The sequence below is a fragment of the Phaseolus vulgaris genome, chromosome 6 (assembly GCF_051622355.1).
Source record: "Phaseolus vulgaris cultivar YP4 chromosome 6, ASM5162235v1, whole genome shotgun sequence".
Taxonomy (NCBI): Eukaryota; Viridiplantae; Streptophyta; class Magnoliopsida; order Fabales; family Fabaceae; genus Phaseolus; species Phaseolus vulgaris.
Genome location: NC_143503.1, coordinates 25,261,755 through 25,282,838, shown reverse-complemented (window position 1 = coordinate 25,282,838; position 21,084 = coordinate 25,261,755). Strand labels below are relative to the sequence as shown.

The 21,084-nt window shown below is 29.3% G+C and overlaps 1 protein-coding gene across 1 annotated transcript; it reads right to left on the bottom strand.

Annotated features, from left to right (window-relative positions):
- Positions 1-17,622: 17,622 nt before the first annotated feature.
- On the bottom strand, positions 17,623-19,788 carry LOC137831537 (protein NUCLEAR FUSION DEFECTIVE 4). The gene is made up of 2 exons (XM_068639256.1): positions 18,386-19,788; positions 17,623-18,195 (listed from the first exon to the last, which is right to left on the bottom strand). Exons 1-2 carry the CDS (start codon positions 19,489-19,491, stop codon positions 17,766-17,768), a joined length of 1,536 nt encoding a protein of 511 aa, XP_068495357.1. The 5' UTR covers positions 19,492-19,788; the 3' UTR covers positions 17,623-17,765.
- Positions 19,789-21,084: the final 1,296 nt, after the last annotated feature.

The window sequence follows — 21,084 nt, the reverse complement described above, 5'->3', positions numbered from 1 at the left end:
CCTCCTATTGATTGCAATTGATTGTGGCAATTAACCTCATATTGATTGCAATTGATTGTGGCAATTAACCTCCCAATTATGACAAGAAAACGGAAAGGTGAGTCATAAACCCACAAATCTCCACCTTGACTTGCCTTTGATTGGAACACTCTCTCGCCATGAAGCCTTGATTAAGTATGGATAATACCAGCTAAGTTCAGGCAATGATCGAACTTAGCCGATGGAAGTGGCTTTGCCAACATGTCTGCAGGATTTTCGGTCGTATAAATTTTTTCAACAATTATATCTCCTGTATCAGCAATGTCTCGGATAAAATGGTGTTTAATTTCAATGTGCTTGGTCCTTGAGTGATACTTACTATTCCTGGTTAAGTGGACACCACTCTGACTATCACAAAATATAACAAGAACATCTTGTTGAAGACCAAGTTCACTTACCAAGCCTCGAAGCCATATAGCCTCTTTCATACCTTCTGTAGCAGCAATATATTCTGCTTCAGTGGTGGACAAAACCGCAATGGCTTGAAGTGAAGAATACCAGCTGATAGCAGACCCACATAGGGTAAAGATGTAAGCTGAAAGTGACCTTCTCCGATCTAAATCACCACCATAGTCAGCATCAACATAGCCAACTGCTCCTCCGGGATCGGCTCTATGTTGATCAAATACCAACCCAAGATCTGGAGAACCTTTCAGATAACGAAGTATCCATTTAACGGCTTCCCAGTGTGCCTTGCCTGGATTATGCATGAACCTGCTAACAATGCTAACAGCATAAGCTAAATCAGGTCTAGTACATACCATAGCATACATGAGACTTCCAATTGCATTTGAATACGGGACATGTGACATGCGTCTTTTGTCCTCGTCTGATTTTGGACACTGATCTGATGACAACTTGAAGTGGGCGGCAATTGGAGTATTAACAGCTTTGCAGTCTCGCATTCCAAATTTGTCAAGCATCTTAAGAACATACTTCTTTTGTGATAAAAAAAGTTTTCCAACTTGACGATCTCTGTTGATCTCCATTCCCAAAATTTTCTTGGCAGGACCTAAGTCCTTCATATCAAATTCACTGCTAAGCTGGGCCTTTAACTTGTTAACTAAAGATTTATCTCTTGCAGCAATCAACATGTCATCAACATATAAGAACAAGTACATAAATGACCCATCAAATGTCTTTTGAAAATAAACACAGTTATCATAGCTCTTCCTCAAGATTACCATGAAGAAAAGCAGTTTTCACATCTAATTGTTCCAACTCCAAATCATACAAGGCAACTAAAGCAAGTAATATACGTATTGAAGTATGACGAACAACAGGAGAAAAAACTTCATTAAAGTCAATACCTTTCTCTTGATCAAAACCTCTTACAACAAATCTTGCTTTATTCCTTGTACTCTCAACACCAGGGATCCCTTCTTTTCTCTTAAAGATCCACTTGCAACTAATGACTCGTTTTCCTTCTGGTAACTTCACCAATTCCCATGTTTCGTTTTTGAGAAGACTCTCAACTTCTTCTTGCATAGCAGCAATCCACTTTGTTGAGTCGTCACCAGAGATAGCTTCAGAGTAATTCTTCGGTTCACCTTCTTCACCCATCTCTTGTGCAATAGTTAAAGCATAAACAATGTTGGCAAATTCTGCAATTAATCTTTGAGTCTGTTTTCTTGGTCTCTGTTGTGGAAGTTCTTGAGCCATAGACCACGGTTGTGGTAACCCTCATCGTTTAGGTGGACATTGCTCATGTGGACTCAAATGTTCATTTGTACCATCAATAACAGTGACTTGATCACCTTGAGTACTGGAGGAATTGGGAACGTCTTCCTCATGAGCGGGTGTTTTAATCTCAAACTCCACCTTCTCTCGAGCATCTTCCTGGTCACCTGTATCAATTGAGGAAATGACAGTATCTTTTGCAAAAGAGAGCATAGCATTTTCATTAAAGGTCACATTTCGACTATGAATTACTTTATGAGATTCTGGGTCATATAAACGATAGCCTTTAACCCCTGAGCCATAACCTAAGAAAATGCACTTCTTAGCACGAGGTTCTAATTTTCCCTCGTTTACATGAGAATAAGCAGGGCAACCAAATATTTTAAGATTAGAATAATCAACAAGGTTACCTGACCAAACTTCTTCTGGAATGTTGCAATCAATTGATCTGTTAGGAGAGCGGTTTATCAGATAACATGTCGTTGAAGCCGCTTCAGCCCAAAAAGATTTGCTCAAACCAGAATGGGAGAACATGCAACAAACTCTCTCCAGGATAGTTCTATTCATTCTTTCTGCAACCCCGTTCTGTTGTGGAGTACTTGGGATGGTGAAGTGTCTGGAAATGTCTTCCTTCTTGCAGAAATCATTGAATTCATTCGAACAGAACTCAAGGTCATTGTCTGTCCTTAACCTCTTTATCTTCTTGCCAGTCTGATTCTCAATCAATAATTTCCACTCTTTAAAAGTGGAAAATGCTTCATTCTTATGTTTAAGGAAATACACCCACAGTTTTCGTGAGAAGTCATCAATAATTGTCATCATATAACGACATTTACCTTTGGAGGGAACAGGACCCCAAAGATCCGAATGAATATAATCCAAAGTACCTTTGGTTCTGTGTATGGCTTTAGAAAAACTAACCTTTTTCTGCTTACCAAAAATGCAATGTTCACAGAAATCAACCTTTCCAGTACAGTGGTTACCAAGGTGACCCTTCTTCTTCCAGTACAGTGGTTTCTCCCTCTAACTACTAATCCTTCGCCAGAACTTTCAGAATGAATTTGAGTATCAAATTTTTCTTTGGCTAGTAAATTAGTCTTGACATCATCAAAGCTTAAGGTAAGATAATTACCGTATAACATAATTTCTTTGAATTGTCGATGCGAGGGTGGTAGAGAAACAATAAGTAGAACGACTTTATTCTCATCATCAATTTTAACATCCAAATTTTTCAAATCAATTATGATGGAATTAAATTCATCAAAGTGAGATTGGATGGGAGTACCTTCAAACATTCGGAGTGTAAAGAGTCGCTCCTTTAACCGGAGTTTGTTTGCAAGACTTTTGGTCATGTATAAAGACTCCAATTTACTCCATATGCCTGTTGTACTACTTTTCTCGTTGATGACCTCACGCAACACCTCATGGGACAAGCATAACTGTATTGCAGACAATGCCTTTTCATCCATCTCATCCCACTGCTCCTCCGTCATAGTGGTTGGTCTCATCATTTTACCTGCCAGAACTTTCTTTAAACCATTCTGGGTGAGAACAGCTAGCATCTGGACTCGCCAGATAGCAAAGCTGATTTTACCATCAAATTTCTCAATATCCAATTTTGACATTATTGAACAATAGATCCTGGTTGAATTATCGAAAAGCTCTGATGCCAATTTGTAGGGATATCGTGTGCGGAAGCGTGATAATTTCAACAAAAGATTATGAGAAATTAAAGTAACAAGTAAAGTGAGAATGATACCAGAATTTTTAGGTGGAAAACCCCTTTAAATAGAGGTAAAAAACCACCGGCGAGAGAGCCAAAACTTTCACTATAATGATACTGGGAGTACAATGAATTCCTCTCAAACTAATAGATAAATAGCCCTAAAACAAATCATCTCTATATGGGTTAAACACTTACACCACCCAAGAACAGAAATAGAGAGAGTATATGAAAAGAGAGAGGAAGCACGTGTTGCTTGTTTTTAGTGTGTTACATTGCTAGAAGGAAGTCACTATATATAGTGGTTCTAGGAGACAACAATAATAAATACAATTAATGGTAATTAACCTCCTATTGATTGCAATTGATTGCGGCAATTAACCTCCCATTGATTGCAATTGATTGCGGCAATTAACCTCCTATTGATTGCAATTGATTGTGACAATTAACCTCATATTGATTGCAATTGATTGTGGCAATTAACCTCCCAATTATGACAAGAAAACGGAAAGGTGAGTCATAAACCCACATTTGTATATCAAGATCTCCTAGTATACTGAGAATTATATTTTCAGTTTTGAAGAATCCATTTCAATATCATGTCATAAAAGAGTTTCAAACTTGGTGTCAAGTGGCGAAAGATCTTAGTTTTGGGAGGTTTCATTATTTTTATAGAGACCAGTGTGATAATATCTGACATAAATAAATCATCAATAAAAAATTATGCAAAGTGAAAGTAGCGAAGAAAAAAATGAACTATGTGCTAAAATAATACAATTGCGGAGAAAATCTAAACTAATTAATTTCAATATCTTACCATAGATTTAACTAAGAACAAGACAAGGAAAAATGATCATGAATCTCTATTGTTCTCCATGACCAGCTATGTTTGATGAGTCTTATTTGAGAAAGTGGCAACATGAAAGACTTGTAAATATTCTAATGTTGGTCGACTTTTCTCGACAAAGATGCAACATCAAATGGTGGTACGTAAAGATATTTTGTTAGTTTTGATGATTTCTCAAGTCAATTTTGGATTGATGTTCAAGGATTAATAAGTACTGTGTATACGTGAATCTACTTTACTTAATTTATGTTAATCTACTAATAGGGTGAAAACACACCCCTAACACAAAGTGACGAAGCCTCTCTGAAAAAGGTAAATGCTGAGTTTTGATGAGAAGAATTGTGGTGAGTTTTGCGTTCTCTTACTTTCTGGCTGCTAGAAAAATGGGACCTAGAGAACTGTTAACTGACTTTGTCTTTTTTTTTTTCCTATTGGTCAGCTCACACTTTAGCCTAGTCCTTCAATTTTCGTGCTACTCTTTCCGATCCGGGTCGTCTGATCGCTTAGTCTCTAAGGAGAATGCCGAATGGGTACTGCAGAAGGCATTCCGAGCTCAAGTCAACAAAGGGGCGTTCGGCACTCGGAGGTGTATAGTAATTAATGACGTACCTTGTTCTTAGAAAGTGCACTATTTATATTATTTTAATGAGTTTACTTTATTGGGCCAAATTAGTAAGGTGAATCGCACTTAGAGGTGTATTATCTAATTTATAATGATGATTTAACTTTGCTGACTTTGATTGAGCGTTAATGGCCTGCGAGATTTGATCGACCCAGTTATGAGAGTCGAGTTATAATGTTGACCGTTCGATTCATACCAGTACATTTATTTTATTTTATTTTTTTACTAAAGTAAATTGTATATTGATTGAAGGATGAGTATATAAGATAGAAACAAATTTCATCGATTGAAGTGAGATGAGTTTGGCAGCCATTGGAAAAAGGTTGTCTTGGGATAAAAAATGTTGAATATTAATTACTTTGTTGGAAGTTCCTAATACAAAAGTCATTGAAGTTGCTTTTAATTAAATGTGGTGACTGTGTTACAAGCAGCTCGTGATGGTTCAGATAGAAAGAATGTTTTGTTTTGGTGCAGAGATATTTCCTTAACAGAGAGAAAGTGTTAATTAGTGTCTTATTATTTTAGTATCATATTTTTAGAAGATTAGGGTTACATAAGCAAATTTTATTTTGAGCCGTAGATTCAAGATATTTTTTATATGTAAGGCATCTAATTAATCTTTGTCGTTTTTAGTTAATTAATTATCGTTCTGCTGATAAATAAATAAATAAAATAAAAAAAATAAAATTATCGGTCCATTTACTGCTATGTGAAGAATGCAGCAGAACTCACGAATGAAATCCTCTTGCATGTTTGTGTGATGATGACCCGTGAACAACATATTCCGTATACCACTTTCTTACAAATTTGAATTTCAAGTTTCATCAGCAAATATTAATTATTTCTTTCATAACAAGGCAAAGAGAATTATTGAGAACAAGATTTATTATATATGTTCATAACAGTCTCTTCTATGCATAAATACAAAAATATATGAAATAAAATGTCATCCACAAACACCTCTTTCATATATACAATAAATAATATAATGTTTCCAAAATAATGTGAATTACGAACACCATTACGTGGTGGATGCATGATGCATGCAACAAAGTTTAAATCACGGGCATTGTTTAGGATCTGATCAATTCATGTGCACTTCCTCCATTCATAATATATATATATATATATATATATATATATATATATAAATTTCAGATTATTTCTCTTCTGGATTTCCTATTCTAGATACCTCTTTTGCTTACAAAACACTCTATTTTGGAACCATCCAAAACTACGAAAGAGTAATTTGAGTATTTTAAAACGGTAGGAAAAAACACCCTAAGCCTTGTTTGGATTGGGAGGTGGCACTGTAGCCGCAGACGGATGTGGGATGCCACCCCATTTGGATCTGATCATGGTTGAGAGTGTGGGTGAGGGTAAGGGAAAAGTTGGGTCAAACAAAAGAGCATTCAAAAGTGAAGAGAAAGGAGAGGATGAGAGAGTGAGTGCCAAATAGAATGAGTGAAATATCATTTGTGCCCTCACTAGATTTTTAGACGTATGTGGACATTGTACATGAAGCATGCATGCGCATCTGTGAAGAGAAGTTTTTCAGCAACAAGCACATTAGATTCCTGACTATTGTTCAGAAATCTGTTTGACCAAGTTCAAATTTCATTATTACATATATCATTATTACATATATATTAATTTGATTAGGTTGATTAAATTTAAAAATCAATATTGTGTTGACAAGTATTTATACATCTTGACCTAGATTTGAGGGCATAATGGTTAAAGGCTAATTCCATAATTATTTATTACATTTCGAAAACCAAACTTTAAGATATGAAAAAGAGAGGGTTTAAAGAGAAAAATATTATTTAAATGTAGTTACTATAAAATTTCCTTGAAGCAAATGTACCTCTACGTTCAAGGGCCTTGATTTTTTCGACTCCTTTTTTCCTCTTCTCACTCCCAATATGTGTATTTTTATTTATTAACTTTGTTATTCTACTACGTTCATTCTCATCCCCCTCCTATTCTTCTTCTTTTTTCTTTTCTTTTTCCCTCTTTTTCCATATGATAGAAAAATATTTGTCGATATGTATAAAAAAAAGCACAATAAAAACAAGTTTATGTCGTATTATTCTTTTTTAGTATAAAATTTATCGCAACAAAACGTTTCTGTGTTAAATATTTTACCAAAAACTTCAACACGATAAAATTGATATCAGTGAAAAGTATTTTTTTTATAAAAAAAAAAGAAAAAAAAAAGAAAAAAGTAAGGGGTAGAAAGATAAACACGGGCATGAAAAAATTAAAGCTTAACATTCAAACCCATATTTTCGTGTCTCTTAACCTCCTCCCTGGAATGTACCTTTTTTTACTAAAGGACAAAGTATGGAGGTGTTAGAATAATTTATGGTGCAGGAAGAAACACTCTAAAGATGTTGCTCAATCCAAGGATCCTTTTAAGATCCATGGGCCCATTCTAAAAATTAATCATATTAATATTGTACTATTATCGTGTAACTAATATTATTATCAAATTATTTTAAAAAGTTTAAATAGAAATCACAAATAAATTTGTATAGTATCATGTGAACTGGTTGGAATATAGGTGGATATAAATATGAGTAATATAAGTATGAGTAATTTGGGGACATACAATTTATATATATGAGATGTATATGCGTATTTATATTTATGTTATTAATATGCTAAAAGAAATTATTAATATTTAAAGTAGATTTTTTATTAATAAATTTTATAAATTAGTTTTTAAATTGATATTTAATTAGTTTCTGATCTAAATCTAAATTAACTGGTATTTTTTTTAACTAATTAGATATTAATTTATAAATTGTATTAATAATAGAAATTACTTTAAATACTAATATAAAAATTATTTTATAAATTTTATTAATAATAAAAATTACTTTAAATATTAATAATTTTTTTAATTTTTAAAATAATATTTAATTTAATCAATATACTAATTAATTATTTTTTATCTTTAAAATTAGTTTTTATTTAATAATTTTTTTATATTATATACATGTGTATATAAGAATTATTTTATACTTTAGTAGAATATTTCAGGAGAGAAATACGAACAAATTCTAGATAATGAAGTATTATAGTACATTTTCAAATATGGAAAAAGTTGTGTTTTTTTATGACATGAGTTTAAGCTACATATTATATATATATATATATATATATATATATATATATATATAACTCTCACTTGAAAAAAAAATCATTATAATTTATTCTCTCTTATTCTTTTTAGTTAATTTATATTTTCAAGTTTATTAGCTTGATTCATATAACAGTTAAACATTAAATTAAATTAAATTAAATTACTTTATTTGAAAAATTATTTAAATATTTTGACTAATATTTAAATTTTCTTTTTATAATTTTTATGAATTTTTTTTATAAAATAGTATTAACCTTAATAAATATAATGACTAATTATTTTTTTATTTTTAATTAATTTATATTTAATTATTTTTTTATAGTGTAAAAATAATAAAATCTTTAAACTAAATAATAATAATTATTATTATTATTATGATCGCATTTTTTTTATAGAATTGTACAAAAAAAATCTATATGAATATTAAGAACATAAATTACACAGTCAAGGTCATACAATACAATAAAAATAAGTTTTCTCAAACTTCAAATAAATATTATTATTCGAGTTCAAATAATAATTAGAAATAAAAAAATAGATTAAAATGATTAACAAATATTATTTGAAATTGAAATTAAGGATTGATATCCATTAAACTCAAATTAATCTAAACCGAGCTAGTTCATCATTTAAATTAATCCACCTACACATATTTTTAAATTTCAAGTTAAAAGAAATTATTTACATAACTCAGATTACAATTACATTCGGACCAATAATCACTTATTTAATATAATATTTAAGACATATAAATCAAACCATAACTCAATTATAGGTTATTAGTATAAAATTTATTTATATTTTATAATTTATAATGTCTTCTTAGTAGTTTGAAGTTAAAAAAACTTATAACGGTCAACACTATAAAACACTATAAAGTTCTATACATTAAAGATCTTTTTTTTTTCACCTCACAACTTTCTTAATTCATTCTAGATAAGAGTATATAGATATAAATAAAAATAATAATAAACATTATATAACTTTTGTTTTCATATTTAATTTTTTTTATCAGCAAAGAATAAATAAAATAAAATGAGATACTTCAGGGGTGTCTCAACCCTTATACAAAACTCCAAAACAGGTTTCCTAGAACCCTACCAACTAAGGATCCAACAAACATTGTACTACCTATCAAGCTAAAATCCCATACAAAGGTAAATAAACCCAACAAATACAGTTATATCACCCACCAGAGAGGTCACACCCTCAAACAAGAACATACATCCAACAACTAAACAAGGTCTTTGTCATCAAGCTGGAGGGCCTTACCCAAGAGACAAACACAACAAACCAATATAATACACACCATTCAACACCTAAGTCATAACTATGAACCGACTAAGTTGTACCAAAAACTCAATTGCTAACAATGACAAACCAATCTTATAAGAAATAAACATAGGCCAAAAAGCTTTTGCCACATTCAAACACCGTAAAAAAATCCAGCACCAAACCAAAAAGCATACAACAGAAACACTTTCTTTACTGCAGCACAGAACAAAGTCATCAATCCGACCCTGTCAAAAAGGAATGACCAAGACACCTGCACATCCACGCAATACCTTCCAAGCCTCAGTCCAACCTTGCCAGATAGGAGTTACCGATGAAACCTGCACAAACCTCATCACGACTATCAAGACTGAAAAAACGTTAGTTAAAACTGTAAAGAATCAGACTTTCAAATACCTCATACAACAAAGACGTTCCAAACACCAATCCAACTAAGAGAAAACAACAGATTTTTCTATTTAACTATCACCCGTCACATAAATTTTCTCAATGAAAATGAAAGATAGAAACAAAATCTCAAACTTTCTCAACGAAGACGATTATAAAATATAGAAACAAAATCATCGATGGAAGTGAGATGAGTTTGGCTGTCTGTCATTGGAAAAAGGTGTCTCGGGATAAAAAAAAATATCCAGAAATTTGTTCGTCATCCTTGAAACTTCTTTAACAAGAAATTGATACTGATTTTTTAATAGAAACGTTTATTTGTTTGGCTTCTAATAAAAGCATCTATAGTTGTATCTTGCTTATGGTTCAATATAAAAAGCTAGTATATGTGTTAGGAGTGAAAAAAGAAAACTACATACCCTATCTTCTGATATTGATTGCATGTAACATCAAACAAACCATAGTCCAATTAATAACGAATTCATGGTACAGTAGTGGTGAGTGAGTAAAACATATGTTAATTTTTTTTATTTTTTTTTAGTATATATGTGGGTGTAACTGGTGCATGTCAAATCCTGTGGAATTTTAGGGCAAGACGGCATTAACATTTCACAGTCACAGTCTTGATCACATATTCATGGCAACGACAAAAGAGAAAACCCATGGTCAAGCTACTACAACCCTGCCATACAAGTTAGGTCAAGTTTTTATATCCAAATTTATGGTATACCATTCACCAACATTTTAACACCTCAACAAAATACAATTTGTGTCAATTATAAATGTTATTCCCAATAATTCTTTGTTATTATTGATAATAATATTATGCTTATTATTATTGGTAATAATATTAACATATAATATTAGTAACATGAAAATAATTAATTAGAAATCAATTTTAGAGACAAAAAATTATTAGTTTCTATATTGATTAAATTAGATATTATTTTAGAGACTAAAAAAAATATTGGTATTTAAATTAGTTTTTATTATTGAGAAATAATTTCTAAATGGTATCTAATTAGCTATCAATTATTTAGATTTTAAAATAAGTATTTAAAACATTGGTATGTAATTAGATAATTTTTTTATTAATAGATACATTTTTTTTATCTATATTCAGGTGTATTATTTTTTATTCTTTTATTTTATATAATTTATATAAAAAAATTAGATAATTTACTTTTCGTTGTCTTAAATATTTATTTTTATTATTAGATACTTGAAACAAATTCTAACCAAGTTATGAGTTAAAGTGTTAAGTAAAAGAGTTCATTAATAGAAAATATATTATAATTTTACTAATAATCTAAATAACATAAATTAAGAAATAAGAAAATAAAAAAATTTATCATAGAAATCACCATAATATATTAATTTTTGTTGAAAACAATATTCCATAAATTATCAAATTATCAGATTCAAAAATGATTTTTCAATGTTATGTCTCTGTCGGACACGTGTTTTATACTATTATGTGTATGAAACATGTACTATGTGTCATAGACTTCACTAGACAGTCAAATTTAGAAAAAGAAACATTTATGTATGACTTCAATACTATGTAACATAGTGTAACAAAACTTTAATGAGAACATATACATTGTTTTTTTTAGGTTGTTGGAAGTAATTAAAAAACTTATTATGTAAGTTTTTTATTTCTCCTTTAAACAAATCAACATTTTCGATTGTTATATAAATTAAATCCCCTTATCACTTTTTGGATTTTAAATAAAAAAATAGATTTGTTTTTATATTAAAAAATAATGTGTTGATCAGATTATTATATTTGGCTAATCTTTTATAGATCATTATTTGAATATAATTTTTTTATTGTTAATTTAAATAATTAATAATAATAATAATTTACGTCTAACATATATTAGTGTTTTCCTATCTATATTCATGCTGTGTTTAGTATCTATGTTCTTGTTTCATAGGATGCAATTAATAATTCTTAACATTGCTAATTATGTACTAGTGTTATTATGAGTTTTATTGAAATAATGATATGATATATATTATATATGTATAGTTGAAGAATAACTTGAGAAATGCATGTGTTTGTTATTAGTTTATCGTTGTATTTGGTCATATTTTCTTTCTATTACAATAATACTTAATACAAGTATATGTTATTCTACAAAGAAGAACATTAACTATAAAAACAATTAAATATTTTATATTATTGTATTTTATATTTCGAGATGTATTTCAAAAGATAAATATTGTACATTTTATTTGAATGAATTTTTATATTATTGTAGTTTATATTTTGAAATATACTTCAAAAGATAAATACTGTAAATTTTATTTGAATCTTAAAAAAAAATACATTATAATAAACATTAAAAATTTGAAATTGTAAAAGCTGGGAACAATGGCATTGTCCAAAGGGTGGGAAAAATAATTATTAAATTCGACCATAACTTTTTGTTGGTTAGGCTGTGTGCAAGCATCATGTTTCTTATTCCAACTAATATAATTAATGTCACAAAATATGGATGATCATTAATAACGTTATTATTATATATAAATTATTTTTAATTATATTATTGATGTCAAATATCAATCAACTTAATATCACACCGATTTCTATTGAAATCCTGGTAGTGATTTTTTCTTTTTAATAGTTATTTAATTCATTCAACTTATTAAAGAATCTGAATTTAATTTCAATTAAATCCAAAATATATCAATTAGTTGTTATAGTTATTAAATTAGAAATTATTTTAGAGACTAAATAATTTTTTATTTCTAAATTAGTTTCTATTATTGTTAAATTGTTTTTAAATTAGTATCTAATTAGCAACCAATATTTTTTTACTAAATTTAGAATCTAAATAATTAGTAGTTAAAACATTGGTAGCTAATTAGATATCAATTTAAAAACTATTTAACAATAATAGAAACTAATTTAGAAACCAATTTTGTTTAGTTTCTAAAATGGTCTCTAATTTAACTAGTATTGTAACTAATTATTTTGATATCTAAAGATTGGTTTATATTTGATGATTTTGTTGTAGTGTTTATATTGAAAATAGATCATGATTTTTTTATATTTATTATTAATAACGATACAAAAAAAACTTTTCATCTTCAAAACCTACTAATTAAGTTTTTATAATAATTATTTTAAGAGTCACATTTTAATTATTAATGATGTAAACGTCTATAGAAATTAAATTCAAAAGATAGTGAGACATTTCAAACACAGTAAAAAAAAATATAAATTAATTTTAGAGATAAAAAGATAATTAATTATTATTTTTATTAAATTAAATATTATTTTAAAGATTAAAAAGTAATTTCTATTATTGATAAATAATTTCTAATTTAGTATGTAATTATCAAGATTTTAACTACTAATTATAATTTTTTTTTATCGACAAAAAATGAATAAATAAATGGAGGTATTTGAAGATACCTCAACCCTTATACAAATCAACTTAAATCATTCAACGAAGCTCCTTCCCATTCAGACCAAACAAAAGGAGCTAAGATGACAGACATAAACATAAAGAACTCCAAATTTCAGAAAAAAAAACCCTAACTTTTTCTAACGGATCTCATACTACTAACCATATTAATTCCTCTTCTCACCAGATTTACTTTAGTCGCTATCTTATCCTCCAGAACCTTCTAGACAATGAGGAGGGGTGAAGGTTTAGCCTTTAACTTCCATAGTCCCACATACAAGTCCCCCACATCCCCGAGTTTCTTTCTTTAAAATTTTGTAAGCAGATTTGATGGTGAACTCTTAGTCTCACCGACTTTCCAAACCCATATATCCTCATTCTTCGCGTTGATTTTCTTCTCTTCTAATTGACGCAACAACTCTTGTTTTTAAGCCCTTTCCCATTCAAACAAATTCCTTCTTCAAACTATCTTCCACTCTCACCCTATATTTTCTTGCATCTCCCAGGCTTGTCAAAGAAGAGATTCCTTGTCAGACCAGTTTGAGAACAACCTTGAAAATTTTACCTGGAGATTCATATTTCTCCCATTTATCTTCCCAAAGCTAAAATAAGTAATAACTAAAAATCTTGGTAGTTAGTTTAATTTTTTTTATTAATAATATAAATTATTTTAAATATTAATATTTTTTTTTCTCTAAAATAATAATTAATTTAATCAATATAATTTATTTATAAAATTAATTTTTATTTAATATTTATTTATAATGAAAATATATTTTAGTCATATCAATATCATATAAACTTTATCACAATTTTAACTTCAAATTAGATAGTCATAATAATTTTCCATCATGTTTTCTATAAAAGAAATTTCAAATAATGACCCAGGCAAGGGAGAGCCAAAGAATGAAAAGAAGAAAAACAGTTAAGTACACGCTATTGTTTAGTTTGGTTTTATTATAAAAAGGATCACTTCATCTTGAAAAAAGGTAAGTGCATTGAATCTAGTCCTAAGTTCCGTATATACTTCCATCTTTTGCCAACTTTTACAATTTATATTTTATTTTTAACAATCATTAGTGTAAATTTTTTTATATTATGAACTATTTTGAAATAATTTTTGAAAAAGTTGACAACAGTAACAATTCATCATTAGATGATGAAAAAAAAATCACCGTTATTATGACTAAATTCACTATAAAAAAATATTAAATAATAATTAAATTTAAAAATAAAAAATATTTAGTCAATATACTAATTTAAAAACTAAAAATTATTAATATCTAATATGATTTCTATTATTAATAAAATATTATAAAAATACTTTCTAAATTGGTATTTTACCAAAATTTTAACTAATATTTTAGATTCTAAATTAGTATCTAAAAATCTAATAGAGTCTAATTTAGAATATAAGTAATTAGTAGTTAAAACTTTGGTAGTTAATGATTCCAATTTAAAAATTATTTTATATGGTTGAAAGTTCGTTATGCTGTTTGTGTGGGAGGGAGGAAGAGACTTACCGTAACTTATTTTTTGACTGCAGTTTTGCTTGGAGGGTTTGGAGTTTTTGCTTTAGGTGGTTGAGAATGTCGTATGTGTCTCACAATGATCCATTGTCAAACTTTACTCAATTCAGGATGAATATCTGCTCTGACTCGATTAATGAATTGTGGAGTACAATTTGGGTTAGAGTGGTGGGGGAAATTTGGTTTCACATAAACTCTATTATTTTCAAAAGGGGTGTAACCGACGCGTCTGAAGTTTGTACCTTGATGCAAACTAAGGTTTGGTCTTGGATCTATGTAAAATCTTGTTCTGCTTCAGTTTCCTTTTCCAGTTGGTGTTTGGAACCTTTGGAATGTATGCGACTGGTTGCTTGATGTATTTTTGGGTTTTTTAGGGACAATGCTTTCGCCTGTTGGTCCAGTAGTCCTTCTTAGATGTTTGTTTATGTATGTATAAGGGTTGATTCATCCCTAAAGTGATCTGTATTTATATATATTTGTTATTGCTGATAAAAAAAATTATTTTATAATTTTTTATTAAATATAAAAATTATTTAGATATCAATAATTATTTAGTTTATAAAATAATCTTTAATTTAATCAATATACTGACTAATTATTTTTGTCTCTAAAATTAGACTTTTTTTTAAGTGATTTTTTAAATTATTACGTTAAAATAGATAAGTTTATATTTGAGATTTGTATATTCAACAATTATCTATTATATTCTCTTTCTCTAAACTAAACCCTAAACAATTATTATTCGTAACTAAGGTTTATTTTGGAAATTCTAATAATGCAATCCAAATTAATGGGACGGTGCATTTTCTTTTAAACCCACCACACATGGCAGATTGACGGTGCGTGCCAACCATCTTTGTTTTCTTCTAAGTTACTCATCTCTTCTATTCTATATACATTCTCTACATCATAAATACTAACTTTTTCTATTGTTAAAACATTTTAAGAAATTTATAAGAATTATAGGTATATCCACAATAATGGAAACAGATTTGTTAACTGTGAACAAACTATTTTGTAAATATTATTAATATAAATTTTATTTTAGTAGTACTTTTTAAAATAGTAAAAAAAAGTTTCAAAATTTTCAAAACAATTTCTTCTAGTAATGCGAAGAGAGAGTATTTACTTGCTTTTTAAATCTTTTTTATTGTAGAATTGTTGTCTTATTTACTCTGTTTCAAATATTTGTATAAAAAACATAGAACATAACCAAAGTTATTGTCAATCATTTTTATACATTTGAAAAACAAGTAATATATTATATAATTTTATATAATTAAGAAGTAAAATATAAAATATAAAACTTCCAAATAAGAATACTAGCTAGTACATGCTACTTAAATTTTTTTACAAACTTTGGTACTGATCTTGTTAAACAAAGATTTTGAACAAAATTTTAAATTTGAGTGTATAGATGAAAAAATTAATTAAAAGTGAATATATACAAGTGATTAAATATATATTTTTTTTATTAAAGCCGACTATCTATAAAAGTTAGTAAATAATTTGTATCAATTGTATAATTATTAAAAATATCTTTCTACTGAAATTAAAAATGTGGTCACCAAATCCTATGAAAAACTGTATTAGTTCATTTATGTTATGAACTCAACAGTAGTTGATACATAATGGGAAACAACCACTCTTTTGTTATGGATGACAGTAACCAGTTTTGAACCATAATTAAGGAATGTGCAGACCTATATATGTATCTCCATGTGCCTCCATCATGTATTATGAAGCTGGTGAAAATCACAGGTTTAGGTTTAATTTTTCTACAAGCCATTGAAAGACCTTATAAAATCATATATGGTATGCAGTGAAAGTAGATGATATATATGGTGACAATCTTTTATTAAATGTATAACAAATATATATGAATATTTTGAAGGTTGAAATTCTGAAGTTCTTTCAATGTTAGTTTTTAAAGAAAATTAGGTTTTTATTTGGATTAAGTATAGTTTTTTTTTCTGATAAAAAAACTATAGCTTTTTCTATTCTCCAAAGATCAACTATAGTTTTTCATTTAAAAGTGCAGCAAATTGTTGCATAACTTCGAAGCTTGTGAAAGAATCTAGAAAGTTTATGGGGAGAAAAAATCTCTTTGCATTCAACAATTATCTAAAGAGAACAGAAAGTGTATAAATCAATAGATTAGCAGTTAGTAGTTACCTGTTTAATGATTTCATAGAATATTTGTTAGTTAGAAAGTGAGGTATAGAGTTATCTTGATTTTTATATAAAAGTTGAAATATTTCTAAAGTGTTCATTTTAATTTATTATTATTTTTTTTTTAAAAATAATTAATTAGTTTCAAAGAAAGCTAGTGGCAAAGAAATTTAGAATCCAAGACTTGAGTTACAAAGAAAGTTGGAGGCAAAAAAATTTAGAATCTAGGACTTGACTTAGTGGTGCACTAGATTTTGTATAGTTTTGATTGAAATTTATGTGTTTGTCTTGTGTTATAGATTTATTTAAGTTTTTTGAACTAAAGATTTTGAATGAAGTGGATACATAAGGGAAATATAAGTAGTGAGATAAAAATCCTTTAAATATTATGATTTATTTATTTTGTATTGTGGATAAAAAATATGTAGAAATAGTTTCATAAACTAGATTTGTTAACTTTTATTACAATAATGATATTAATAGGATATTTTCAATCAATTAAGTTATACTATAATACATGATAACTAAATATAATTATGAGTCTATTTGTCTTATCAATTCATCTTATCTATTTTTTTCATATAATAACTTTTTTTAGGATTTTTTTATCATATTATTTATCATGTATATTACTTTTTCTTCGTTCCATTGTTTTTCTTCAAAATATAATTTTAAGTTCCCGAGAAATTAAATGACCCTCTTTCGAACTATCACCAATTAACAACTGAAAAAGCTGGGAAAATATAAATTTTGTGATAAAGAAAAGAAGAAAAGGGATTTACATTTATGATCATCGTACTATTATTACTTTGCTAAGGTGTGAGAGGAGATTATACAAACCACAAATCTCCACGTGTATATTGAAAAAGAAGAGTAGTATTGTATGAAGCAAAAATGTGTACCCTATTGTTTTTGTGAGTAAAACTTGCGAGTCCTAGCATGTAGAATCAAAGCCAAAAGAGTTCCAACGAAACACAAGGAACCCCAGATGATAAAAGTGTTTCTGTAGCATTCCATGCCCATGCATTGCCCTTGCTCATCATGTTCATGCCCTTCCTTATGGTAAACTAGTGCAGCTGAATAGCCAAATATGAAGGAGCCAATGGGAATGTTGGCCACCACCACATTATGGTTCACTGAGAAATGCTTTGTTCCAAATAGCTCAGTGGTTGTGGAAACAGCAATGGAAGTGATTGCCCCAGTACACACTCCAATCACTGCAGTGCTAACGTAAAGGGCAAGGTCAGTTTTGTTGAGAAGTAGGAAAAATGCACCTGATGTTGGAACCATCACTGCCAACAGAGAAGCAGGTCTTGAAATTCTACACTTTCCCCTGAAAATAAAAGTATAGAATTTTATGCTTTAAAGTTGTGGGAAAGAAAGAGTAGTGGTTTTAATTTTGCAGTTATGTTCACAGTAGATCAACTAACACATGTGTAGCCATTATATGCATTAAATGAGAAGTATAAATGCAGTTGTTCGGGTTGGTGTTAGATTGAGGAGGGTAGGAAGGGTTCATTTACCAGTAGAAGTAGTACATAAGAGATGGCATGAGACGGCCAAAGAACCCAAACGATGATGACAAAGACACCAAAGATGAAGTATTGGAGCAACCACGAGATTCAGCTATTTGTCCCAAGTTATTAAGATATACTAAACCAACTGTTGCACCAAAAAAGTAGACAAAGAAATATAACCAGAAATTTACTCTTCTTAGCATCAACTTCACTCCAACTTCTTCTATAATACCAACATCTTCTTGAACTTCACCCTCTTTCACCTCATTCTCCACCCTCTCTGCACTATTATTCTCCTCCATAGTAAAATGGTAGACTCTCAATTTTTCTCTATTTTCCTGTATTTCCTTCATCTTCACTGAAAGTGGGACTAGAAGAGGCAACAGAAGGGACACAAGGATACCAGTCATGATACCTAGTGAGGATGCTTTGCTTGTGACAAATTGCAAGCTGCTCAACACAGCATATATTCCAGTGAAAATTGTTATGACAAACATCACAGCAAACCCAACACGCGTGTGCTTAGGACTTGTGGCATCAAATTCTCTGACTAGAGGAGCTGCTATTAGGCCAACTATCACAGGTAAGAGAGAGTTCAGGAAGAGAAATGCTCTAGCCTGCTTTTGAGGAGAAACAGCATCAACAATGTTGGCATAAATTTTTGCACTTAATCCTTGGTAGCTAGTTGTTATTCCGACAGCAGCTTGGCGATCTGATAGGAAGTTCCTTATGGTGACAACATAGCACACTGTGTTGATCCAACAAATACTATTGCCAGCAAGAAAAGTTAGTAAGAACACATGCCAATAGGACAAAGAGGAAATCTGGTTGGTTATGAAGAGATATTGCACACCATAACCAATTAAGCCAAGAGTTGAACCAATCAAGAGGACAAGCCAAAGGGGGAGGTATATAGAAGCAAGGCCAGAAAACCAGCCAAAAAGCTTGCCTGCATCAGAGGCAAAAGCAAGGTTATTGAGTTGGACTTGAGAAATGGAAAGAAGTTGCTTCAGCTGAGAAGAATAAGCAGGGAAATTAGTGTTTGTCCCAATTATGGCTTGGAGCCAAATGGTTCCAACAAGGCTTAGCCATTGGAGAGTAGTAGAAGACATGGTAAAGATTAAAGAAGTTTAATTAGAGAGGAAAAAAAAATTGAACCACTCTCCTAAGCTGATAAGAGGGAATGGCATGTATAAGGGTTTATATGTTGAGAAAAAGTGGAGTAAAAGCTAGACACAGTATGGTGTGAAAGCCAAAGTCAAGAATATAATGGCCCTCAGTGGAGGAATAGTTGTAAAATGGGATTGTATATCATGCAATTCTACCACCCAAAAGCTTTGAAATTATTTTTAACGTAATTAATATAAAAATGAGTGTAGCTAGGATTCGGACTTGAAAATGTTGTGTATGGGAGAGAAACAGATCCTTTATGTTATAATGAAAGCTGACACGAGTAGCTAGGAACTTGAAGTTAAATCTGAACACAACATAGACTGATTTGGCCGTAAGGACATAAACGGAACTTAATTATATGAAGTTGCGAAGCACTCACGATGACTTAAACTTGTGGCTGTGGATGAAATGCGCATCACATAGAACAGCCCCACCAATTTTTATCTCAGCTATGTCCCTTCCACATTACATGGAATTCGAACTTGGACTCTTTTGCCATTTAAACATTAATATATTGATGCTACTTTCTATGAACACAAGCAAACAATTCCTAGATTTATGAAAATACTGTGTAAACTATTCATTTCACTTTTTCGTACAGTTTACTAACCAGCAAATTTAAGAGGCAGGTACTATGGTTCTTACGTGGTTATGACGTGAGAGATGATATAATTAAAATTAACCTAATTAATAAGTTGACTTTTAAGTTTTTTTTTTATATATGCAAACTAAAAAAAAAAAATCATTAAAAAAATAATTTTAAAGACAAAAATAATTAATTGTTATAGTAACTAAATTAAATAACATTTTAAAGACTAAAAAAAATTATTGGTTTCTAAATTAGTTTCTATTATTCATAAACGGTTTCTAAATTTGTATCTAATTAGTTACAAAAAATTTTGCTACCAAATTTAGAATATAAATAATTGGTAGTTAAAACCTTAGTAGGTAATTAAATACTAATTTAGAAACTATTTATCACCAATCTATAGACCAATAATTTTTCTAGTCTCTAAAATGATTTCTAATTTATTCATAATAACAACTAATTATTAAAGTGGTTTCTATTTAATTATTTTCTTGTAGTGTCACTTATATATTATGTATCAGTTTTACTTTTAGTTGATGTGTGATATTTAATGCAACCCCCTCATCGAGGTTGTCAACCCATATAGGTGAGATTAGATACGTATGAGTGGTTCAATAGCAGATGACCCGATAAACCCAACAACTTTAATTATGATAGACTCTAAATTACTGATATCATCATAAGAAGTAAACTTTAAGTCTAATTTAATATTACAAAAACCGATTATTAAAATAAGATTTGTACCCTCTAACTCAAATCGATATGAAATCTCAAAGAGTCTTTACCTGTGATTGGCCTTAGCATCCCATATGGAAATCCAAATAGACAAAAAGTAAAGGAAGTAACTACTGAAAAATTATTCAATAAAAACTAACTTTATAATCAAAATAACTAGATATTATATTAACTAAATTAAATATTATTTTATAAACTAAAAATTATT